This window comes from Maniola hyperantus, chromosome 22 (assembly GCF_902806685.2).
Source record: "Maniola hyperantus chromosome 22, iAphHyp1.2, whole genome shotgun sequence".
Taxonomy (NCBI): Eukaryota; Metazoa; Arthropoda; class Insecta; order Lepidoptera; family Nymphalidae; genus Maniola; species Maniola hyperantus.
The window spans coordinates 3600777-3628128 of NC_048557.2; the positions used below are offsets into that span (position 1 = coordinate 3600777).

The 27352-nt window shown below is 39.3% G+C and overlaps 1 protein-coding gene across 2 annotated transcripts; it reads left to right on the plus strand.

The window, feature by feature from the left end:
* Positions 1 to 1526: 1526 nt before the first annotated feature.
* On the plus strand, positions 1527 to 27352 carry mesh (sushi domain containing 2 mesh). Of its 2 annotated transcripts, XM_069506164.1 has the most exons (21): positions 1530 to 2028; positions 7302 to 7540; positions 8222 to 8428; positions 8986 to 9144; positions 9788 to 9925; positions 10439 to 10607; positions 11284 to 11541; positions 11855 to 12194; positions 12436 to 12717; positions 12946 to 13078; positions 13352 to 13446; positions 13835 to 13953; positions 14500 to 14651; positions 15344 to 15452; positions 15828 to 15964; positions 16613 to 16742; positions 17059 to 17321; positions 19432 to 19536; positions 20077 to 20185; positions 23110 to 23266; positions 23480 to 27352. In XM_069506164.1, exons 1-21 carry the CDS (start codon positions 1665 to 1667, stop codon positions 23850 to 23852), a joined length of 4038 nt encoding a protein of 1345 aa, XP_069362265.1. In that variant the 5' UTR covers positions 1530 to 1664; the 3' UTR covers positions 23853 to 27352. The 2 variants fall into 2 exon arrangements, with proteins under 2 accessions (XP_034836554.1, XP_069362265.1); XM_034980663.2 differs by lacking the exons at positions 23110 to 23266; positions 23480 to 27352 and adding an exon at positions 20583 to 22374 and having other exon boundaries at positions 1527 to 2028.

The following is a 27352-nucleotide window of genomic DNA, read 5'->3' on the forward strand; positions in this document are numbered from 1 at the left end:
ACAGAATATGTTTTCACATTTAAATTTTGCTTTTAATATTTTCACAGGCGTTCAAAAAGCAAAAATAAAAATCGAATCGAGAGCTTTGAGCGTTATTTGAACCAACTAAAAGAAGATGGCGTTAGTTGTCGTTTAAATCGTGCAATAACATTACACTATAAATAAACCTCTTAAATAAGATCTATGGCTATACAAACAATGATTAAACGAACTTACCCGGGCTTTGTCCGAAGTAAGAATTTTTGAAAAGTACCGTAATGGAAAAGGTGAGTGGGGACTGGTGACTGACTGACTGATTGATCTATCAAGGTATCAAGTATCAACGCACAGCACAAACTACTGGACTGGACGGATCGGGCTGTACTATACCTACTGTACACGAGTCTCGTTTGAGATTTTCACTTGCGCCGCTTGTCCACCTATCACCTGTGTAGGTGAACTAGGTGGTAGGTATCTGAAATCTACTTTTGCCTGTTCACTCTTGATATGAAGGTAATTTAAAAGTGGAGGGGAACACTGATGCTGGAAGGGCATTCGGTCTTCTAGCGAGGTTCGAATTAAAAACGAGGAAGCAAATCGCTTTGTACGTGTCTGTGGGATCTCGACTACGAACAGATACAGAACTTGACGATGCCTTGCGATACCTACGATAATTGAAAGGAATAGAATCAAGACAAAATGTTCCTTGGGCACACTCGACCGAAATATCGAGGGTATACTGCTATGACCCAATAAGGCTTTATTGAGTTGGGTCAGAATTTTAGCTGTTCATACTTCATACCCCAACATACTCGTATCCTCGGTACTCTGCAGAGTGTAGATTATCGATAAACAAGCAACTTTGCGGCGCAGCGACGCGATGTTCCAAACTTTGAAGTTTAGAATTGACCACCGCTTCATCCATACTAATATTATAAATGCGAAAGTGTGTCTGTCTGTCTACCAGCCTTTCACGGCCTATGCGTTCAACCGATTTTGACGAAATTTGGTGCAGAGATAGCTTGGGTACCGGTGAAGACATAGGCTACTTTTATCTCGGCAAATCAAAGAGTTTTCATGGGATTTTTAAAAACCTATATCCACGCGAACGAAATCGTGGGCATCATCTAGTCATGACGTGCTATTTCTAGCGTGACGATCCACGGAATCCAGTATCTCAATCTCATACTTGGCAGAATTGTTACACCACACCACCACATAAATTGTTACAGTTCCTACCATGGGGTATTATCTTAATACAAGGTAGGAAGCTGTTCCAGCCTAAAATACAGCTATATTTTGTTGAAGATGCTAAGTTTCTTGCCAGCTCTTTTTGCTATGGATTCGATGCATTGTTGCATTAATGAGGTTGAACGACTGCCCTAAATGTGTCAATGTGTCACACAAAACCTTAATTACAGGTGCAAAGTAAATACAGAGGCCCTACAGGGCAGGTGGATTATTACAAAGAATTTGGCACACCCAACGCGACGTTCCTATTTGATATCTTATCATATTTACTCGAGATAACGGGTGGTTATTGAGCACACAATGTACAAACACTCCAGTCTCGGACTACAATACTGAAGAACCTGTCGTCGATGCAAAAAACCTTATCAATGAGATAACAGGGGCAAAGGACTGAAAATAATGTGATTGAAGAAAAGTGTGCTAGTGAAGGAACTATGGGTTTTAAACTTAAATTAGTTGTTATAGTAACATTAGTAATAAGTGCCAGTGTTTTAGGACAAGACGAAATAGTGAATGAAAATGAAAGGACTGGAAGTGAAAATGGAGATAAAGCTGCAAATCCAGAAGGCGTCATCGCTGCAGCCACAGAAGAAACCGTAAACGATGCACTGGTAGATTTAGTAGAACAAAGAGAGACATTAGAAGTAAAAAGTGGGAAGTATCAAGTTTTAAACGATGGTTTAGTCGGCGATACACCTACAAATCTGGAAGCCGTTGATTTTGGATCAAGCGATTCCCAAAATGAGCGTCAAGTGATAGCTCCACCTGGTACTACTTACCCAACAACTTCAGAATATGGTAAGATCATCATCATACCACTACTGCTGGATATAGGTAAAGTAGGAATTTCAACTCCACACACCGCAGCTGATGTCGGGCGATATGTTGTCTTTTAAAACGAACTTAACTGAAATAATTAGTCACCAAAAAAACCGGCCAAGTGCGAGTCGGCTCGCGCAATGAGGGTTCCGTAGTACAGTCGTATTTTTTCGACATTTTGCACGATAATTCAAAAACTATGATGCACAAAAATAAATAAAATCTGTTTTAGAATGTACAGGTGAAGACCTTTCATATGATACCCCACTTGATATAGTTATCTTACTTATAAAATTAAAAATACTATATATTAATTCATGACCACAATTTAATTTTTTTTGTGTGATCTAACCCTAAATTCACGGTTTTCAGATTTTTCCCCAGATGTCAGCTATAAGATCTACCTACCTGCCAAATTTCATGATTCTAGGTCAACGGGGAGTACCCTGTAGGTTTCTTGACAGACAGACAGACAACAAAGTGATCCTATAAGGGTTCCGTTTTTCCTTTTGAGGTACGGAACCCTAAAAACCAAGAAATGCGTTTTATTCAGCGAAAGTCGCCGAACAAACGATTGAATACTTAGTAAGCGACAGATCGAAATGGCAATTGGGGGGGAACGCCAACAGTCTGCGCACTAACCCGGTGCGGGATATCGCAGATGAAGTGCGGGTGTACGGGGCTTCCCCCCGCCTCATACCCCGTGTGCCATCTCGACCTGTCGCGTACTGTACTTAAAAGCTCTCTGATAGCAAGAATTATGATAAATCTATCAGTCATATTCTTTATCTAATAGGTACATGCATATTTTAGCTGTTGAAAAACAATTCATAGAACTAAACCCATTGTCTAAAACAATAACTTCTTTGCTTGCTCTTATCAGTAGGAACAATATTCTGCGTTAGTTAGATATTCAGTAAATGAGGATTTCAATAGAAAGAGGTTTGATGGTGCAAGAAGTTAAAAAGTCTATTTGTATAATACAGCATTTTGAAAATGCGTAGGAAAAGATGATTTCTTTATATCTTTGTTATACCTATTTTACTCCCTTCACAACTGCTCTCGCACTGCCAAGGGTCACTGGTAGTGGTCTCTTATAGAGATAAAAGAACTTCCCTGTCCCCTTTTTCTTTCATTTTCTCTTTATTGTTTCAACTTTCTGGTACAAATCAGTACCCCTATTTCAGTACCCTTATTATAAATGCGAAAGTGTGTTTGTTGTTTTATTGGTTTGTCCTTCAATCACGTCGCGAAAGAGCAACAGATCGACGTGATGTTTTGCATGAGTATAGTTAAAGACGGAGAGTGACGTAGGCTACTTTTTATCCCGGAAAATTCAAGAGTTCCCAATAGACTTTTAAAAACCTAATTTTACGCGGAAGTCGCAGGCATCAGCTAGTAAAAAGTAAAAAAAAAAGGATAGAATAAGTAAATATAAAGAAAGGTAAAGGAGAATATTAGGGAGGAAACCAAGTATTTGCCTATTAGATGAGAAGAGAGAAGAAGAGGCCATCAAAAGAGCTAACGAGTACTATCGGTGGAATGTTGGCAGTCGAGGATGAGTCAAGAAATGAGTCAGTGATGAATTAAATCACTGTGCACATAAACGCTCTGCATCCATTGATAAAGCATAAAGTACATTCACTCGTAAATAACTGTCATGTTTACAGAAGATTAATGAGACTGATCTTAATTTCTACATTTTTGATGATCTTATAATAGCACGGCTTAGTATCTACTACAACTAGTATCATAACTCTATGACTACAAGTCCCGGAAATTGTAAATGAGCGTGGCCGCCATTTTAGTGACGTCAGCACTAGACTGAAGTTTCGAGCTGATGGTATATTTTTATTTCGGCTGACGTCAAAATAACGTCTAACTGTTAATGAGACATGGTTCCAGCGCAATAGTAATTTACGGGACTTATAAGTATGTCACGTAAGGTACCGTAAATTCAACATGAGATAGATTTCTAAAAGTGCTTGTAGAGCTGATGTTTTAATTTAAACTACTTAGATATTACAGTCTTGGCAGACTGTTTTTAGGGTTCTGTGCCTCAAAAGGAAAAAAGGAACCCTTATAGGATCACTTCGTTGTCAGTCTGTCGTGTCTGTCAAGAAACCTATAGGGTACTTCCCATAGAAAGTAAGAGGGGGCTTCCAATATCAATGGTCCCGTTGACCTAGAATCATGAAATTCGGCAGGGAGGTAGGTCTTATAGCACACGTAAGGGGAAAATCCGAAAAACCGCGAATTTGTGGTTATGTCACAAAAAAATCTATTTATGAACAAATAATTTACTAATTTCAACTTTCAAGTAAGACTAATATACCAAGTGGGGTATCATAATATGAAGGGCTTTACCTGTATATTCTAAAAAAGATTTTTATTTATTTTTATGCATAATAGTTTTTGATTTATCGTGCAAAAAATACGACTAGAATAGAATATATTTTTATTCAAGTAAACTTTTACAAGTGCTTTTGACTCGTCAACTAGTTAAATTTACCACTGGTTCGGAATGCCGTTCCTACCGAGAAGAACCAGCAAGAAACTCGGCGGTTGCTCTTTTCAAGAGATCAATTTACAATATTGTTATACCACGTATGGACCCCTCGGACTGTAGTATGAAACCCTCGGTGCGCGAATCTGACTCGCACTTGGCCGGTTTTTTAATGTAAGGCACGTAAGGCCTCTACGAATTCCATATATGACTCAAATCGAGCTAAGTACATTGTTTATCTGCCCTGATAAAATACGGAGCCCTTATCTCTACCTAATTATCTTCATCGGGCTTTGATAAATAAACCTGCAATGTGAAATTGCTGTTTACGTTAGAACTAATTCTAGTTTTAGGTGCATATTAGGAACTATTTTAGGAACCAACTATATTTGGTTCGGTTATTATAATAATTGTAAGGTGCGGTTGTTATCGTAGATAAGTATATATATACTTGTACATAATGCTAATGATGATAATAACGATACTAAAATAATATTTAGTACTGATGTCTGTTATGTCTAGAGACCGGATTATATGCAACATAAAAAGCTTGTTATATGCATGCAAATATGCATGAAAAATGCTTGAAATATGCACAAAAATGCTTGAAATATGCACAAAAAATCGCAGAATATGCGAAATTAAATGATTGCATTGTTGCAACAAGGATACCATACTGCCACGTGACCCGTAGGGAGACTTCCTAAAACCTGCATCAATCATTATTACAATCGCAATTATTGTGATTGGCTGAATTTGTGCTATTCTTTTTGCAACAATGTATTGTAGCCAATAGTAAGCGAGTGTCAACCAATCGGATGTGATTGCGATCGTGACATTGTAGCTGTCATTCTACCGCAATCACGCAGCTGACTACCGGATAGTCCCCATCGCTTCCTCGCCGCTGGCTAACAGGAGCTCGCCAGGCCATCTCTGGCGGGCTCGATCTCACCGAGCGGCGGGCGAAAGCTTCACGGATATACCACAGCGGGCTATAGAGCGAGCCGAGAATACGCGGGCTTGATCGCACTGCAGTGCGCTTCCGGCTTTGACACCAACTGACCAGTGGTCACACCCCGCGACCCTCCTGTAGTTGCAGGCGATGTTGCAATCACTGTAAAGGGCCAACGCCTTGAACAGTTACCCTGGGATGGGACCCACCAGGGTCCACGTGGACGACTCGACTGCGTAATACTTAATGATTGATGCAGGATTTCTGGAATTGACCTGCTGGATATAAGTATTCAACATGACGTGACCATGAGTCATGGCATCTCGTTATACTTAAAGACGGATGCTAATATGACTAGGTATACGTAAAACAAAGAATTTACTAATAACAAGCTGACATCACCCGTACTAGGAATAACTGTTGAATGATATGAAAGTGATAACGATAAGCTATCAATATTATCAGAGCTCGTCGATATTACATTAGACTTCTACCGGCCTCTACTGAATATATCTAGCAATACAAAATTTTATGGCAAGGTAAATTTTGCGATTATCTACAAAACTTATTCCAGTTTTGAAAATAAAAGAAAAGCGGGTACCCATTAGAATCTTAATATTGGCTTAGTATTCTTCCTCTTCTTACAAACATCTTTGTTATAATATTTCTATTGTTTTGGTTTTGATGTACAATAAAGAGTAAATTACTTTACTTTACTCGTCACAATCCACGCCTTGCTCTTTGTCAGGTTCAGGTTTTATCTGGCATGGAGTAATGCTGCTACTTTTGGGATGACTTAGAATTAGACTTCTTTTCTTTCTTTCTTTCTTTGCCCTGGGCTGGTTTTCGCACTTAAAATATTAAACTTCTTAAAATAAAATTCTTAAATTAGACTTCTTCTTAATTCTTAATGGGAATTAAGTTTCTTTAACCGTATAACCCTTAGTGGAGACCGCGTTTAAGCAAGCGTAGTGTGGGACGCCCTCCAGCACGATGGACCGACGATATAAAGAGGCTGGCGGGAAGTGGCTGGATGAGGAAGGCTGAGGACCGGGTGTGGTGGCGCTCTTTAGGGAAGGCCTATGTCCAACAGTGGACGTCCACAGGCTGATGATGATGATGATGAACCTTATAAGTATAGGTTATAACCTAAATACCTTCAACGCTAGAGTGAATATTCATCTTCTAGGTCAGCGTGCTCCAACCTATAGACCTCATCATTACTTTTTATCAGGCATGATTGCCGTCAAGTGCAGGCCTATCTCTCAATAAAAATAATAAGTAAAAACAAGGTAATGGCAGTTAATATCAGAGCCTCAATAGGTCAACCGGTAAAGGAGTGGACTGAAAACCGAAAGGTCGACGGTTCAAACCCCGCCCGTTGCACTATTGTCGTACCTACTCCTAGCACAAGCCTGACGCTTAGTTGGAGAGGAAAGGGGAATATTAGTCATTTAACATGGCAAATATTTAAAAAATGCATCTTGGGTACAATGCCTCGCTGCGGTGGTCTCGATGAGGTTTTAGATTTAATTTAATTTATTTTAGTTTTAATTTAATATTGTTTTCTTTTTTTTTAGATTTAAGTTTATTAATAGTTTATTTGTTTCCATCTTCAAGTAATTTTTAAAAAATATATATATATATATAATATTGTAGTGATTTGCGTATGCTGTGATAACCTGTAATAAAGCTGTGCATTTATCATGTAACCCTAAGATAATGTAAAGTATTATATACCTATTCATCTATTAGTTGGATCTTAATAGTAAAATAATATATTTAATATTTCAGACTACATCGATGGCAGAGTCCTACCTGATACCAGCTACCAAAACAATGGCCAGCCTTACGTCATCACTCAACAAAGGCTGGCCCAAATTCGATCTAACTTCATGTACTGGTTCTACGATCGCGGAGGTAATGAGGATATTGGGGATTACCAAAGAGACATCCACACATCAACACCACAGATTCACAAGAACTTCAATTTCCAACTGCCGTTCTTTGGGTTCAGATTTAATTATACAAGAGTAAGTGAAGGTTTCTTTTAATCTCTACCTTATTCTAGAACATTTATTATGTAAATGTGATCAAAGTCCTGCAGATGATCTAAAACTGACCAAGTTTCTTCTATAGTAAAGGCTCATCATCATCATCATCATCATCATCATGATCAACCCATAGCCAGCTCACTACAGAGCACAGGTCTCCTCTCAGTATGAGAAGGGTTTGGCCATAGTCACGCTGGCCAAGTGCGGATTGGTAGACTTCACACACCTTTGAGAACATTATGGAGAACTCTCAGGCATGCAGGTTTCCTCACGATGTTTTCCTTCACCGTTAAAGCAAGTGATATTTAATTACTTAAAACGCACATAACTCCGAAAAGTTAGAGGTGCGTGCCCGGGATCAAACCCCCGACCTCCCGAATAGGAGGCGGACGTCGTAACCACTAGGCTATCATAGCCGTGAGTTAGGGTTAGAGTCACCTAATGCTCAACATCAGAAGCAGAATTTGTTTTTAAGTATGTCTCATATTCTAGTTTTGTGTATATACCACCGATTTTAAGCTACGATATCTTGAAATTGTTAAATTAAAATGTATATCATCAATTCTATTTAGAGCATTTGTGTTTTAGACCTTATCTACCCAACCATTTAAGAAAGTCATACCTAGCTTTCAGTAACACTAAATTCACATCTCTTTTCAGTTGTCCATGAACGGCTATCTCTACTTCAGCGATCCACCAGACCACTACACCTACCCATTATCTTTCCCCATGAAAGACTGGCCTACAATAAATGACCCTTCCTTCATCGGTATCTTCTTCAGCAAGTGTCGTATTGGAAGCCAGCGGCCTGAGGACCCAGATCAAAGAAGACCGGGTGTTTATTTTAGAATGGACAGAGATTTACAGGTTGGTACTTAGTTTTGGAAGTTTCTTACCTATATTATATAGTCTATTTTATGAAATAACTTAAAGGAAAAGCAAACCATTCTTTGCAAAACTTGCTGCGTCAGAAGACCATGGATGTTTTTAAGAGCCTTATTTATGATTTATTCTTGCATTACGTTGCATCAAAAAATCAATTGCTTCTTTGATTTGATCCTCCTGTTTGCTTTTTTAAACTTTATACTTGACTAGCTTATCCCCGCGACTTCGTCCGCGTGGACTATACAAATTTCATCCCCCTATTTTAGCCCCTAGAGTTGAACTTTCAAAAATCCTTTCTTGGCGGACATCTACGTCCTAATAGATAGCTATGGCTATGGCTACATGCTAAATTTCAGCCCGATCCATCCAGTAGTTTAAGTTGAGCGTTGATAAATCAGTCAGTCAGTCAGTCAGCTTTTCCTTTTATGTATACTATTTTTTTTAAATCGCAGTGGAAATCGATATCGTTCTGGATCAAATAGGTAAGACATAATATGAATAATTTTCAGGAACATATTGTATTCTTTTTTACTTTGTAGACACGTACTGACCAACTTGGTGTGGAAATGAGGGAACGCATCACGTGGGATATCCGTGAGGGTGTCATCGGCTCTGAAGCCTTCTTCCCCAAACATGCCATCACGATTACTTGGAAGAATATGTCCTTTGCTGGTGGTATTGATAACGCTTTATTTACGGTGAGTTTAAAGTTTTACATATTACTGTCATCCACTTTAACATCTGCACTTCTACACAGACAAAATTTCACGGACTCGTTGCTAATAGGCTACTAGGAAATGAAATGTCCTCTCGGCTTCCATTTTCCCTGCCAGATGCAATGCCTTCTAGTCCAAGTATTTCCAATTAAAGTCATCCAGTCCAATCTATGTTTAAAATTTTAAGCCTCTGATTCATTGGAAAGTCAGTTTTAAAATATTACAAAATTTGTATCGAAATGACGACCAAACAACCAAACTAGCAAACGCATTAGCGGTTCCTCTGGTACTGCAAATGTTCGTGGGCGGCAGTAATCACTTAACTTCAGGTGACCCGTCTGCTTGTTTGCTCGCTATTTTTATTTTAACAACAAAAAAACAGACACGAAAGTGAGTTAATATTGTATTATCATCTTCCGATTTAAGTATGCTTAAAACTTCAAGGCTTTAGCATATCGGGAAACAAGCCTCAAGCTCACTCACCAGAAAGTTAGTTTAAAATCGATCAGGTACAAAATTTGTCCCGTACAGACAAACAAAGAAACAAACAGACCGACAGAAAGCGATTTAATAAAAACGTGGTATGGGTTCACCACCTGAGGTATGATTCTCTAACCTTTTACAGACAAACTCCTTCCAAATGGTACTGGCGACAGATGAAGTATTTACATATGCGATCTTCAACTACCTCGAGATCAATTGGAGCTCCCACACTGAAGCTGGTGGTGATACCACCACTGGGGAAGGTGGTGTCCCAGCTTATGTAAGTGAATATGAAGTTAGAATAATTGTACATTTAAAATTAAATAAAACGGATGCCTGTACGCTTAAAACTGCTACAGATCGCATAGCTTTAGTAGCAACTACTTACTTTTAGCTACATCATTGGAAGAAATAGTACCTAGCCGAAGCTCAAAAAAAGATAAATCTGTTAGAAAAGGTGCTTCAATTATATAAGGGAAACGGGACCTAATATGGGACACAACGTGCGTTGATACATTGGGACCGTCTCATATTATCAGGGAGACAGCATCAAGACCGGGAGCTGCAGCAGAAATGGCTGAAACGAGTGTTACATTTTTCTTTCGTTTGCCGTGTAGATCCTGGGGCCATAGTCTTTGGTGTAACAAAATTACGAGACATTTCACCGCGGTTAATATTCTCATCTGGTGACAGAAGGGCTGGCTCATTTTTAGCGCAAAGGATCAGCCTGGCCGATTTTCTTAACTGTAAGTTTGTAAGCTGGTTTTCATTGAACTTTTATTTTGTGCCGTAGATTGGTTTCAACGCGGGCAACGCGACACGCAGCTACGAATACAAGCCTTACTCCCAAGCGTCGGTGCTCCGAGACTTGACCGGAAGAGGCTGGGCTAACGGCTTCCCAGGACGACACATCTTCAGGATTGACGAGAACATCCTTATGGGCACTTGTAATAAGGATATAGGTACATAATTATATTATAATTACCTATTCACTTTTTTAAATTAGTAATTAGCAATTATTATCTTCATGAAGAAGAAAAAAAAATACTCTAAGGAATTCGCGTAATTGCAAAGGTTTTTTGCAAATCCAAAAAGCATTTTGTGCAGGCTCTCTATCTTGAGATCTATATAGAGCATACTTTAACTTTGCTCAGACTTAAGACATTGTTGAAATGAATCAGCATAATATTGCTGACATAAATCTGTCTCGTTTTAGCTGAAACTTAAGTCTGAGCAAGGTCAGAATACGCTCTAAATATCTCAGCTTCAGACTTTTAAGTGTCGCACTAGGGGACCATATGACGTATTTTAGTTATAGTGTATAACTGAGTAGGCTTCATTTCTTAAAATAGAAATAGCGAGCAAACGAGCAGGCGGGTCACCTGATCTTACCGCCTGATTACCGCCACCCATGAACATTTGCAGCACCAGAGGAACTGCCAATGCGTTGCCAGCCTTTCAGGAATTTGTTTGCCTGCGATAGTGGAGCGGTGCGAGAGGGATGACAGTTGTCACAAGTCAACGAATCGCTAAGCTCTCGTCTCACGTCATTACACCTCTTCTGCATCGCTCTCCACAACCGCAGCTATGCGCAGTGCCTGTACCAACTTCGTTTCCTAAAAATGTATTCATTTTCAGACGGAGCCAACCTTCCACTAATGTTCGCGCCTGAAAGTGGTAACATGCTTGGTGGCACCATCGTCAACATCACCGGCCCTTGCTTCAAACCGACTGACCGGATTTCATGTAGGTTCGACACGGAATCTGTCATCGGTGCCGTTATAGATGAAAACAGAGCTATATGCGTCCAACCACGTTTCTGGCACAATGGTTATGCCAGATTCGAAATCGCTATCAACAATGAGCCTTATAAGTGGAAGGGGAAATTTTTCGTTGGTAAGAAACACACTTTGTACTGATAACTTTAATATTCATTCAAAATAGAAATATGCCCTTATTTGCATTTCATGACTACTGGCAAGTAAGTAAAATCTTTGTGAATACGGGTGTCTCAGCGCCAATTCTTGGACCGAGAAAGCTAAAATTTTTTTGGAATTCACTAAACTTGGACTAAACAGGATTTATAGTTTCACCAAATTCCCAAGCTGCGGTCAGTCGCTAGTGAATAATATTATTATCAATTTCTAGAGGTATTCACTATCGACAAATAAAGTTTTTGTAACTTATAAAGGCAAATGAAATATTCCAGAAACTCCTGCAACCGCCACTGAAAGAATCTTCTTCCCGGATAATGCGGTACATGAGAGGTTACCTCCTGAAGTCCGCATGACTTGGGACCGCTTCAACTTAACAACCAACCTGAATGTCCAGCTACAGATCAGTTTGTGGGGCTACAAGGAAATTACGATCAGACCGCAACTGGAGTTTATTGATATGATAGAAATGGGAGTTGCCAATACAGGAGAGTATGTGATAAATCCACAAAACTTCCGCAACAGAGACAATATTATGCACAATGATATGCAGTTTGGGTTTATCCAGATCAATTTGACTACTCCTGAGGTGTATAAAGGTGTACCGATTTCACCGTAAGTATCGTCTTGCCCACAAGTTATTTATAAAATGTAAAACTAGTCTCCAATTTCGCAACCGTGAAAATGCTTTATTACCCTGAGTACTTTGTTCTGGAATTCTGTTGAAACTTTTTTTAAGGAGGAGGAGAACAAATACTTTTCTAGTAGTCAGTGGCAAAAATCTGTTCTGGTATTCAGTTGCAAAAACCTGCATTAACACAATAAACATCCTTAATTGTTAAGTTTTTTTTACCAGGGTGTTATGGAGTAGGCCAATTCCGCTCGGCTGGTACTTCGCTCCCCAATGGGAGAGAATCCACGGCGCACGCTGGCCCCAAACTATGTGCAACAACTGGCTAAGAAACGACCGCTTCCTCAAGAACTACGCAGCTCAAGTCTGGGTGTGCCCTTGTACGCTGGAACATGCTTTGCTGGATAAAGGACGCTTTATGCCCGATTTGCATTGTGACAGAGATACAAATCCTACGTGTAGATATCATTGGGGCGCTTTGCATTGTGTTAGAAGTGGTTCTCCAAGGTAAGAATAATAACAAAATTCTCTATTTTGTGTTCCTCTAATAATTTATTTAAATTCTTATAAGTAACTTTGCCCTGCATTAACAGTCATTCACTCATCTACCAGTTTTTTCTTCTTTCGTGTTTTCTATTAGGCTATAATTTTACCAGCTCAATTGTTAAGAGATTATTTTTTAAAGAATATCTGAAATAAGTTTTGAGTTATAAACTTTCTTCTCTTTCTCTTCAGTTCTGAAGGATCAGGACAGCAGTGTTGTTATGATAAGAATGGTTTCCTCATGCTCTCGTACGACCAGATGTGGGGTTCACAACCTCACCGGTCTCACGACTTTGGATTCACTCCTTACAATGAGGCTAACAAGGCAAGTTTTTAAGTATTTTAACAAACCAAAAATAAATCAATTACATACGTTATCATTGGCATCAGGTGACTTTATTGTATTCAATAGGTAATCAATTTCTGGGACTTTTATTGCAATGTCACGTCACAAAAAGAAGCAACTACGATATTAAAACATCTGAAGTTCTAACCTCATTCAAACAACTTTAATCAACGTGACCATTAACTTTAACAATTACGTCTGTTCTGCAAAATATTCTTAAAAGTTTTAGTAATTCTTGTTTTTTGTTCTAAGGTCCCGTCTCTATCCCATTGGTTCCACGATATGATACCATTCTATCAATGCTGCATGTGGCAAGAGGAACAGGCGGTTGGCTGTGAGACATTCAGGTTTGTATATTTACTAGCACGTTGAGTCTCGATGCGACAAATTATTTGTGATAACGTGTTGTTGGTATACATGTGCGTATTGGCATGGCATTTTTTTTATCGAAGGATGGCTTCCGCTTGATGATAATCATGTCCAATGAAAAACAATGATGAGGTCTAGGTTGAAGCGCGCTTGGCTAGAAGATGACTATACACTCTTGCCTTAAAGGTATTTAGGTTATACGTGGCAGGAAACAGGAACGCTGGAAGAGCATTCCACACCTAAGGGTCTGTATCAGAAATGTCAAGCAAAAACGTTTCGTACGAGTAGATTGGATGTCGACCACATGTATAAGGTATCTTCTACCTATAGAGGCAGATTAATACATATGATATTCTGTGTTTTTAGATTTGAACGACGTCCTTCTCAAGATTGTGTAGGCTATCAGGCTCCCGGAGTTGCAGGGATATTCGGTGATCCTCACTTTGTTACGTTTGACGGGTTGCAGTACACCTTTAACGGGAAAGGTGAGCTTATAAGATTTCAAAATCTCCTTCTTTAAATTCTCAAAGCTTTAAAATTACTTGAATGAAATGGCAACTTTGGTTAACAAATGATAGAATTACCTAATTGCTAGGTAAAATAGGTCTTCCCAAGAGCGCGCCATCACACACGATCCTCCGCCTTCCTAATCCACCCACTTCCCGCTACCTTCTTAAGGTCGTCAGTAAAGCGGGTTGGAGATCGTCCCACACTGCGCTTGCTGATACGCAGTCTCCACTCCAGAACACGTCTGCCCCAGCGGCTGATACGCAGTCTCCACTCCAGAACACGTCTGCCCCAGCGGCTAATGTGGCCTGCCCACTGCCACTTCAGCTGGCTAATTCGTTGAGCTGTGTCGGTCACTCTGGTTCTCCTACGAATTTCCTCGTTACGGATTTGTCCCTCAAAGTAATACCCAAACAGGCCTTCCCATACTCTTGGAAAGGCCTATGTCCAGCAGTGGATGCATACTGGCTGATTGATTGATTGATTCTTAGATAAAATGTTTTAATACTTATTTATTCTTGTAGGTGAATATGTACTGGTGAGGGTTGACCGTCCTGAGATAAAACTGGACGTCCAAGGTCGCTTTGAACAAACTCCCAGGAACAGATTTGGAGCGGTGAATGCTACTGTACTGACTTCAGTTGTAGCTGCTTCGAACAACTCGATCCCGATTGAGGTAATTATTAGAACTTGGCTGGCTTTGATATGGTGTTGACTGGAAATCATACATTTTACTTAACTTTTTTTTTAACTTTAACTTGTTTACTGCAAGTACAGTTAGCATCACTAATGATAAGTGGCTTTTTATTACACTTATTTAAAAAAATAGTAATTAAAAACTACAACACTTGTAAAGCTGACACTTGTAAAAGTTGTTATAATACGAGTACCTATTTACTTATTTAAATTATATTCTTGTCATTTATTTACACCTAAATTTAAATCTAAAAAAAACACCGCGATTAATAGCCTCATCTGGTGACAGAAGGGCTGGCTCATTTTTTGCGCAACGGATGAGCCTGGCTGTCCAGCGCGGAAATGCAGCCAGTATTCTTGGCACCATTCCACGCGGTCATGATTTATATAGTAATTAGATAAGGCTAGCTTTAAGTTTTAACATTAAATTAAAACTAAAATAAATTAAATTAAATCTAAAACCTCATCGAGACCACCGGCACCGCCGCAGCGAGGCATTGTACCCAAGATGCTGGCAGCATTACCCCTTTGGATGGCCAAACTAATTATTTGACCAAGGTAGCTGCCAGCTCTCGGGTCCCCGGTTGACTCGAAACTTAACTTTAACTGAATTTTTACTTAACGCAGGGCAAAATCTTTAAATTTGTTTAATGCTTTGCTATATTCTTGCAGGTAAGGTTGCGTCCACAGCACGCGCAGTGGAGATATCGACTAGATGTGTTTGCTGATAACAAGAGAATTTACTTCGATCGATCCTCGCTAAGAGTACAATACTTCCCTGGTAAGTTGCTACAAAGTTTCCACTGAGAGTCTATGGAGATAATATACAACAAGCCACAACCAAAGCTTTTCTCTTGGCTCTAGCTAGAATACAAATTAGACCCCCTTTGTCTATTTACGCAAGTAATTCTTCTATTAGGGAGCATAGACGTATAATACTCTAAAACATTCAATTTCTTGAAAAATCAGATTAATATGTGGAATTTCCCATTCAGTAAAATTCGAATGCAACTCTTGGTTGTGGATCTATAAAGAACCTTCTAAAAAGTCTTTTTTTCATCAAAAATTATTACATCAGTGTCTCTCTTAGGTGCCGTTGCTACATCGTTTTCTAGAACCTCAAAAAGCCAGCTAAATTTAATTTGTTTTGTCCTAGGTGTGACAGTGTACATGCCTATGTATGTCCTGAATCAGTCAGAAATCGTGATCATGTTCCCCTCGGGTGCTGGAGTTGAAGTGATAGAAAACAGAGGCTTTATGAGTGCCAGAGTTTATTTGCCTTGGACTTATATGGTAAGTTATTTTAATCCTGACTCTTTCGGCCCTTTTGCCTAAGCATATAAGAGGCGAAGCAACTCGGAGCGTACAGGTGTCAAGCCGGCATCACGGAGGAGCAGCAGTGGAGATCTCAGCTGTGCTAGTTGGAGGGTTGCCTTTTTGCCATATAAAATCATAGATCCGCCCATTGAAGGTACCTACTTGTACGCAATAAAAATCACAGGCAAACTTTTACTTTTATAAAAATCATTTACAAGGATGTACCAAAACTTTGTACAGTACGCGGCCGAAAGTAATGTACATCGACCTTTAGCAGGAGATTTGTAGAGCGCTGTCCTTGTCGTTGAGACCGACAAAGCGTCATATAGGTATGAGTGACAGAGACGACGCTCTACAAAGCCGAAATGTCATTCTAAAGGCGGATGTACATTACTTTCGGCCGCGTAGTGTAGATACCGTTTCTAAGCTGCGCGAGCCGCGAATAAATGTGTGTGTGCCACCCTGGTGCTACCGGTAGAAATCGAAACTGAAGTTTTTTGTTTTTGACTAGATAATTGTTGACTAGATAAACACATTTCGCTCTGGAATTAATGTAATTTCATTTTAATTTAGTTTTTTTTTAATTAATTTAATGATTTATTAATGTTTTTCTTTATTTCCTAGAATCAAACTCGAGGACTCTTCGGCAATTGGTCATTGGACGTCAATGATGATTTCGTTCGTCCTGATGGCTCTTTAACGTCAATTGACGTCAACAACTTCCAGTCAGCGCACAGGGACTTCGCACAATTTTGTGAGTGACTGGTTCCATCTTTTTTTTAGCTAAGCTCATTCATACCATACTGATGAAATTAGTCCACCACTTTACATTTCATTTTTTATGAAAAACTGCCATACCCCTTCAGGTTAGCCCGCTTCCATCTTAGACTGCATCGTCACTTGCCTGCACGAGGTTAGATTGCAGTCAAGGGCCAACTTGTATCTGAATAAAAAAAAAAATACATACAGTCGAATTGAGAACCTCCTCCTTTTTTTGAAGTCTGTTAAAAAAGGGATTCTTGTAGATGCCGATTCGATGAAATTGGCGCTTATTCAGAATATTTTTTCAGGGCAACTTACAGATCGAGAGCAACAGGGTGTTGGCGTAGCTATGTTCTTCAGAGAATATGGTCGCACGGCAGCTTACTTCAACGACAACAACTTTATACCGAACTTCATAAGAGAGCCAATAGACTTTTTGCCAGGAAATCGCTCCGGAGACGTGAGGAGGGCACAGGAAATATGCCAAGAATCATATCAATGTCGATATGACTATGGCATGACGCTGAATAGAGAACAGGCGGAATTCACGAAGAACTATCTATCATCTATTGTAAGCATCTAAGTATATTAGTAACCGACATAGCTCGTAGCTGTGATAGTCTAGTGGTTAGGACGTCCGGCTTATAATCGGAGGTCGGGGGTTCGATCCCGGGCACGCACCTGTAACTTTTCGGAGTCATATGCATTTTAATTATTAAAAAAAACATCGTAAAGAAACCTGCATGCCTGAGAGTTCTCCATGATGTACTCAAAGGTGTGTGAAGTCTACCAATCCGCACATGGCCAGCGTGGTAGACTATGGCCAAAACCCTTCTCTGAGAGGAGGCTCGTGCTCTGTATACTTAGTGAGCCGGCGGCGATGGATAGATTATGAGGATGATAATGATAGCTCAACGGGTTGCAAAGCTGAAGTTACAATGGGCAGGGCACATAGCTCGAAAATCCGATAGACTTTCCGGTCTCAACATGCTAGAATGGCGACCTCACACCAGAAAGCGCAGCGTAGCAATAACCCCCACTAGGTGACAGTCGACATCAAACGAGTAGCAGGGAGCCGCTGCATTTAGCGGCGCAAGACCGTGGTATCTGTAAATCCCCACAAGAGACCTTGTCCACCAGTGGGTGTCTATTGGTTGATAATGATGATGATGATATTACTTTAAAGTCTTGTTCTTAGGCGTTACAATCTTGGCAGACTTGTCGATCGCCTACCGACGAAAACATGACTCCTATTTGTAGTCTTCAGTCCGTCTAAGATTTCCCAGTGCAGAGTTTATTCTGAATCGATCCAGGCTTGCAAGATGCATTTTGCAAGCCTGAATAGACTGCATCAGCTGCACTGTCGTAGGCACGCTTATAAACGTTCATAATGAGTGTACCTAATTTCCTCATCACAGTCTTAATTTATGCAAAATTGTAGATTTAAACGTGGGAAAATTATGTATGACTCAGTTGATAATAGCAGAGAAAAACTTATAATGGAAGGAAATCTTTAAATACCAATGAATATACTTAAAAGTCGATTTGTCTGTTTGTGTAAACAGTAGACCGTAAGTATATCAAATGAATAGGTTTGTTGAGTATGAAGTTACTTACTTGAGTTCCATATCCAAAATAATTTATAAGTTTTGGTGGCCAAAACTGTACCTACTGTTCTTTTCAGAGACGAAGAGCAGTCATTGCTTGACGCTATTGTATTGTAGGTACATCCCGGTTTCAACCTAGTCTTATGAACTCCAAACTGACCTAGGTTTACATTACATACTAGCTGATGCCCGCGACTTCGTTAGACTGGATTTTGGTTATGAAAAATCCCGTGGGAACTCGTTGATTTTCCGGGATAAAAAGTAGCCTATGTCACTCTCCAGATCTTTGACTATACCCATGCAAAAATCACGTCAATCCGTTGCTCCGTTGCGACGTGATTGAGGGACAAACTTAAAACCAATAAACCACCAAACAAACACACTTTCGCATTTATAATAAGGGTACTGATTCATTATTTGAGGGCCGTACCTTAAGTTGCATTTTCCATAATAAAATGGGTTTATGGAAAACAGTTGCATGTGTCACTTATTAAGTAGGTATCTTGTGTCCATTTCATTGTTCGTTTAATTATAGTGAACTGCAAGGTCTTTATGTTAAGGGAATTCTATAGAAAATCTTCAGTCGTACCTCGATATCCAAACGAGTAACTAAACTCATTCCAGACTCTTTCTAGTTTATAAGCTAAGCCCTATTGCAGTTCTGTAAATCTAGCTTTTGGCATTCATACTTAGATTAAATTGTAAGTATTCCAGATATATTTTTTTTTGCAAAATAAACGATAGATAGGAGTTTTCAGTGAATTAAAGTGATCACGTTCAAATATCTATTTAAGTACCTAGGTAGTTCTAGTTGTGCAGTGTAAAATATTTTTGATATTTGAACTAATTTTATTATTCCGTAGTAGGTATAGTCCGCGACAGGTTGAGATGGCAATCGGGGTAGGCGGCGAGAGGACACCCCGCACAACCGCACGTCACCCGCACCGGGTTAGCGCGGGGGCTGTACGGCCGTGCGGGGCGTTCCCTCCCCGATTCCCATCTCGACTTGTCGCGTACTATAATATGTAGGCTCAAGGCTGGTCACTCATTTAACTTTAAAATTTTTGTTCTAAGGTAAACATACGAGAAACAAACGCGCGTCGCGTCGTCAGCTGTGGCATATTGGAGACACCTCGATTTGGCCGGAAGAGTAACTTCTTCTTCGTTCCTGGTACAAGGGTATGTACTCTTTGATTCTGTGTGCCTTTTTACTGAAGAAATTAAATACTTGCTTTAACGATGAAGGAAAACATCGTGAAGAAACCTGACAAGCCTGAGAAAATAATGATCTCAAAGGTGTGTATTAAGTTACCAAACCGCACTTGGCCAGCATGGTAGACCATGGCAAACCCTTCTTATTCTGAGAGGCCATGGCCCCACCAACTTCGCGGTCATATAGGCCGAAACGCGGGAGGGCACCCGTTCGGTACTTGCTCGACGGCTCTTTCCCGGGACGCCTTCTTGACTCCCTACAAGTTCTTTCTCTATACTACCTTGTCCCCACCAGGTCACTCTGCCCATTCTGGGGTAGACGTCACAGATACGGGAGATTTCCTTCTCCGATCGTGGTGTCTCCTGTTCTAAGAGGAGAGACGTCCTCAGTAGTAAACCGGTGATGGGTTGATCATGATGTTGATGATGACAGTTTTGCTGGGACTGTATCGCTAAATATGTTTGCCATACATGCCCGTAGATAATTTAAACCATGTTTCAATTCAGGTGAACTTCGAGTGCAATCAAAACTTCATCCTGATCGGTGACAAACGTCGTATCTGTGAGGAGAACGGTAGATGGAATCTGCCAGATTACGGCTACACTGAATGCTTACGTGAGTATACCTACCTACCTACTAAAAATTCAACTAAGAATTTTCATCCTGGTCAAATTACGAAATTGAATATATTTTTTAACCAATTCTGTGATAGACAAATATAGTGTTCTCTCTTATGAGAAGTCCTGGAGTCCTTATAGAAACCCTTTTACTTCTTCCTTTAGCTTTCCCCTCCACTTTTAAAATAGGTTCAAGTCAGGAGAGAATAGGCATCTTCTAGGCAAGCGAGGCTGCATCATCCCTTGCCAACAAGTCTGATTAAAGCCAAGCGCTAGTCTGTAAATTTTTAAAAACGGACTCCTTTTTGAATTACGGGATCGTCAAAATTTTTTTACAGTCAAATTAGTTCTTCTTTCTATACAAAATATTAAATAAGTTCAATTTTTATAAACAGGTAACCAGGAGTATTCTCAGCGCGCCCTGTTTTTGACTTGGGGCATCATAGTGGCAATTATTTTACCGTTAGCACTCCTCATTTGCCTGTTATGGTTCTGGTGTTGGCACAAACCGAGGTCCGAAGGCAAAGAAGGTTTCCGCTTCGCAGACATTCCACGGTCGAAATCCGCCTCTCGCCTTAATCTTAGATCAGCCTCAATGGGAAACATCACCGACACTATGAAATCTTCCACCCTACGTAGCCAAGATTCCGATGTAAAGCCCAGAATGCCCGATACTCCCACTGATGAAAGCCCCTTACAACCTACCACGACTTTAATAACCAGAGCTGCACCTCTTCCGCCTACCGAATCAATGCAGGATGGTGATACTTCAGGCATTGGATACTCCGACTCCAATAAAAGCGATTCCAATAAATCTGATAAAGCCAAAAAACGTCGGGGTTATGACAAAACCTACAGAACTAACGAACCCTTACCGAATGCCCCTGAGATAGAATTTGCAGATAAACCCTGGGATTTATCTGAAGAAGATTTGCTATCATTAACAACGCCATCTGAAACAGAATCCAATAAAGACTCAACTTTGACTCGACCCGCTAAAGATATAAAATACATTAGCAAACCACGCCAAACTGGTCGACGTGCCCTTCCTAACGATTCAGGTTATTCCACCAAAGAGGGATCAGAAGATCCTTATTCACCAAAGTTTGAAGGACAATACAGTCCTATACCATCTCAGTATTCTCCAACTTACTCTGAGATTTACTCTCCACCAGTAAGTCCAGTATCAGACAATAGTCCAAGGAGCACTTATAACAATACAGGCTTACCAGAGCCTCCTAAAAGTGCTCCACCTACAGAAATAAAGACATTTACTCTTCCTCCTAAAAGAGGAAAGTCTGTAGAAACACTAATCGATCCTCCCGCGGCTGAAATGCCTACTTTTAGCAGTCGATCCACTATGGTTTAAGCTTATCTACCGTTCGATAAGCGCAAAATCCCACTGATAAAGTATTAAGGTGAAAAATTAACACTGCCCAACATTATGTCAATTTTTAGGGTTCCGTATCTCAAAAGAAAAAACGGAACCCTTACAGGATCACTTTGTTGTCTGTCTGTCTGTCGGTCTGTCAAGAAACCTACAGGGTACTTCCCGTTGACTCATGAATAGAAGATGATAATAGAATCATGAAATTTGGCAGGTAGGTAGATCTTATAGCTGACATTTGGGGAAAAATCTGAAAACCGTGAATTTGTGGTTACATCACACAATAAAAATTAAATTGTGGTCATGAATTAATAATTAGTATTTTTAATTTTACAAGTAAGATAACTATATCAAGTGGGGTATCATATGAAAGGTCTGCACTTGTGCATTCTAAAACAGATTTTTATTTACTTTTATGTATCATAGTTTTTGAATTATCCTGCAAAATATCGAAAAAATACGACTGTAGTACGGAACCCTCATTGCGCGAGCCTGACTCGCACTTGGCCGGTTTTTTTGGAGTATCGGGCTGCCCATTTAAATTATTATATTTTGTACTTAACTAACTGATTCTATAATCTAACAAATAATTGCTTAGAATAAGTTAGCATTTGCACTAACTTAGTATTTTATAGGTCACTAGACATTTCCATTAGTTAGGGTTTTCTACAGGATTAAGATTATTTTGTGTTGTGTTGTTTCCCGTTGTTGTTATTGTTTCAAAGTTTTATTTAAATGTTTACAAATTAACAAATCGATGTAAAAAATAAGAATACGATTAAAATATTTATAAATCGGAATTATTATCACAGAGAGAGGAAATTTCTGTTCTGAAGCAAGGTAGAATAACTTCCACTATGGCTTAATTTTTTTTAAATTTTCAATAGGAAAGCAAGGAATAAAGCTACCACATTTTGTGTGGAATAGAAATTTTCTCGGTCGTGTGATGTGTTTTTTATTTTTTCCTCGATAAGCTCTTATTACTTGCTTTCTTATCAAGGTGTACACAAAAATAACTGGGTCACACAGGTTGGTAACATTTTTATTTATTCTATTATAGAGTTTTTTGTTTCATAGTATATGTCTTATCTTGATAATTTGATGATACAACATTAGAGTATTTTGTAAAAGGTATTTAGATACGTAGCCTAACCACTTTGTTTAATATGATACCTACGTACTCATACGAAATTTTTGTCATCGTGTCAGTCTGTGGCATCGTAGCTTCCAAACGGATGAAACTATTGTTTTTACCTGAAACCAACTACCTATGTATAGTTGGTTTTGTATTTAGAATGACATTTCGGCTTTGTACAGCGTTGTCCCTGTCACTCATACCTATATGACGTTTTATCGGTCTCAACGACAGAGACAATGCTCTACAAATCTGCTATCATCTTCTAAAGGTCGATATACATTGATTTTCTGCCGCGTACAGTACTAACAGACTGATTAATATAATGTTTTATAGCTGTAGGTTAAAGTAGAACGTCGAGAAGAAAAGTTGAGTTTGAATTAACATTCGATTGATACAGGTCATCAGGAATACTCCGCGCGTACCCTCGGCGCGACATGGGGCATCATCAGTGCCGTCATGCTGCCCATCGTGGTGGTGCTCATCTGCATCGGATACCGCATCCTGAAGAAAAGGAAGGACGACGACCGGGATGAGAGCGACTTTATACCGATCAAGTAAGTGCAACCTTGGTTTTACAGGCAATTTTTGTTTGGACTGGGGAAAGCTTCGGCGGTGGCTATGGCCATTAGCCACCAGTAGGTACGGCACCGCAAAATGGTACATGGTTACAGTTATGTACATCGGCCTTTAGAATGACATTTCGGCTTTGTAGAGCGTTGTCTTTGTCACTCATATCAAAAATTTATGAAAGGGCATTTTTTTCACAGAACACGAACCTTCGACCCGGATGAACAGTTGAAACTAAACTCCGATGACGAATCAATCCCTTACAAGAAAGACCCTACGGAGGACAGTCCGCAACCGACGTCACCGCTCAAAGTTGACAACGAAGCTACATATCCCTACACTGAGGAGTACCAGCAGTCCCAAGACCAGTATCAACCATCAACTGATACGTTCGGGCAACCATACCAACCGCAAACCACTGAAACTTTCGCGCAACCATACCAACCACAAACCACTGAAACATTTGGACAACCACAACCGTATGCTAGTACGAGTACGTCACCAGCACCACAGTATCAACCGCAACAACCACAGACCAGCAAACCATGGGTGGGTGAAACCGAAATTAACTAGGACTGTCTTGGCCCAAGCTTTAGGGTCTTGCTTTTGATTATAAGCTTACATTACAACCACAAACCACTGAACCGTTCGGGCAGCCAGCGTAGGTACCAACCGCAAACCATAGAAACGTACGCGCAACGATACCAACCACAAACCACTGAAACGTTCAGGCAACCGTAGTAACCACAAAACACTGAAACGTTTGCAGAACCACAACATGCTAGAAGGAGTAGGTGCATTACCAGCGCCTCAGTATCAATAGCAACAATCAAAGATTAGCAAACCGTGGGTGGGTGAAACCGAAATTTACAACAAGCTTTATGATCATACTTTTGATTAAAAGTTTATAATACAACGAACCGCAAAACACTGAAACGTTGGGGCAACTGTACCAACCGCAAACCACTGAAACATTCGCGCAAGCATGCCAACCGCAAACCAATGAAACGTTCGCACAACCACGAAACGTATATTTAGTTAAACGAGTAGGTACCTACGTCACCAGCGTCGCAGTATCAGCACGAACATGAATATGCGCGAATGAAATTGAAATGAATTAGAACCTATCTTGGTCCATACTACAAGGTCTTGTTGCTCTTGAATACAAGATTAAATTGTCACATATTCACTTGCAACTTGCTTGCAACATTATTAGTAGGTAGGTACCTAAGTACAAAAAAACATTCCGACGAATTGAGAACCTCCTCCTATTTTCAAGTCGGTTCAAAAAGATGGATGGTTATTTTAGATTTTTTACACATTCCACTGTTTATTACCACCTAAATTATTCTATAAGTTTGGTTTTTTTTCTATTATTTTCTATAATTTAAGAAACGAAAGGACGACTAGGGGTTATAAATGATTTGGTATTTTCTGTGGGAATATGAAATTATTAGGCTTACAAAGTTACAACATAAGACTCATCAGCTAGAGTAGGTAGCTAGGTACCTAGTGTTTTCCCTAGAGGCATATCGATTGCAGTTTTAGTTTGTAAATTATTAATATATTTTTGTATACGTGCACCACCTTAAAATAAGTTTTTTCTTACTCTTCTCCTTTTGTTTAAAATTCTTTTACAAAAAAACATTATCTACCTACCCCACCAATAGAGTTATGATACTTTTGAATTTTTGTAAGACTGCAAAGAACACCATAGTTGGTAAACTATATTCTTATAGTAAACCAAGGAGAACTTACCTAACTTAGGTAATGAATAAGTAGCATGATAAAAGCTTTACAGTAGCCAGCAGGAAATATTGTACATCGACCTTTAGAACAAGATTTCGTCTTCGTAGGGCGTTGTCTCTGTCATTCAAACCTATGTGACGTTTTGTCGGTCTCAACGACAGAGACAACGCTCTACGAAACCGCTATCTCTTTATAAAGGTTGATGTACCTACAATATTTGCTGCCGGCACGTTCTAGTACTATTATAATATTATATTCTGTGCTGCCGGCTACTGTACAAGTAGGTAGGGAAAGCAGGTAGGATTCGTACACTTTTTACTCTAGGTCATGTAAAAACAAAACTAATAAATATTTCAAAATAATTTCAACGCTGCTGGATTACCTAGTTATCTGGCTTTAATTATAATGTAGTTCAGTGTTGATGCAAAGTAAGATGACAAAGCTATGATGAATTTCCCAAAAAATGGAAATCGTACGAAAGCACCCCACACGCGAGGTAGCTTCGTACATCGAGTAGGGTACATTCGTACATAGTGGGGAGCCTTCGTACACAGGGATTAAAAAGGCTATTTTATATGAAATTAAACATTTATTGATATCAAAATTAACGCAGAATCAACCTTAAGCATAGTAATAATTAACAATATGGTGTTTACAAACAATTTGTTACAATTTAAGTCATTCATTAATCAACATTCTAATTTACCGTTATAGTGACTCGCGTTTCATCTCTTTAGCCTTCTGTTTTCTCTCTTGTTCTTCTTTTTTCATCTTTTTTGCTCTTTTCTTTTCTATCAGTCTATGTTTTTCGGGATTATATGTTATATCCTTAATTTTTCTAATACTTTTCCTTACTTTGTGTCTTTTTAGGTGCATTCTCATTCACTTTAGGCTAAGGTAAAAGGTTGCATAATTTCTAGCGTCATCATCCCACAGTTGATGTAGATGGTGATGGAGGTGGCAATCTTGATGATAGATCTTGTTGAGTAAGAGTTATTTCTTTGGGAGTTGAATTGGGATAGCGCCTATGTCAAAAATAAACGATTTCTTAGTAATTATTATTAAACAGAGGGTCTTCCAAATTTCGTGAAATCCACGTCCATTGTAAGTTTTAACCATTCTAAACTGATTCTAAAGTTGTCGATTTAAATATAAAGAGTACGTCAAATTCTAAATAATATCTGTCCCGGCTGTACTCACGTGTGTGTACTCACGTGTGTAGTAGTTTAAATGCTAAAGTACGTCAAATGTTTATGACGTCATATCTATGTATATCTTTTATACAAGCTGGCATAAGTACTATGCCAGCGTTTTGACGTTTGATAAGAAGTTGCTAATTTGACTTATAGCGCAGCTCACGACAGGCATGAAACTTCGAAGAAAGAAAACATCGAGGTTTCACCCACACTGGCAGGCGTCAAATGTCGCCTATATTTGACGCTCGGTAGGCTATGAAACTACTAGGTTTGATTTAACGACACCCCCTAGCCTAATATTTAGCAGATGTCAATTTCAGGATCAAACCGAGAGTTTATTCACTCTAGTTCTACTCTGCTAGTCTAGGCACCACCACTATTTGTTGCATGTTACATCTGGGAGTGGTTTAGAATTGGAATCCCATAACCCAGTTAGTGCAAAAACGATCTGAACTCACGCGGGGTGCATTCGTAAAGTACGAATCCACCCCACTCCTAACTGCACGAAGGTACCCCAACCAAAAAAATCAAACAATAAATTTAAAATAAAAATAACGGTGAGGGTTATCCCAAAATAAATGTTTACACATGAATCTAAGGCACTTATCCAAAGACTATTATATGTTACTTTAACAAATTGAGCCAAGCTTATTACGAATTAATGTCGTCAAAGATGAGTCGAAAAATTATTTTCGCGGTGTGAAAACACGTTTTAAATTATTCTAAAAAAACTGACTGTTGTACAGCCACTGCACTTAGCTGTGAGCCTATGAATATGAGCGGGCCTCACATATACAAAAACACAAACGCGTCACCACTCACCATGTAGCATAGTGTAGATATGACTGTTGTACGAATGCTCCCTCTGTACGAATCCTACCTGCTTTCCCCTATATACTTAGGTAGGTACCTAGGTTGTAGCTAAAAATCCATTTAAAACATTAAAAATAATAATTACCTACATATATTATTATTAAATTAATATTTACTTAGGTAGGTTTAGTTTATTTTTCTACAGTAATTTAAGTAATATGTCATGTGGTATGCCGTTAAACGTACACATTATTTGTAAAATTTAATAACCAACTGAATGTTTTGCTTTTGTAAAATATAAAAATGTTACTGGAA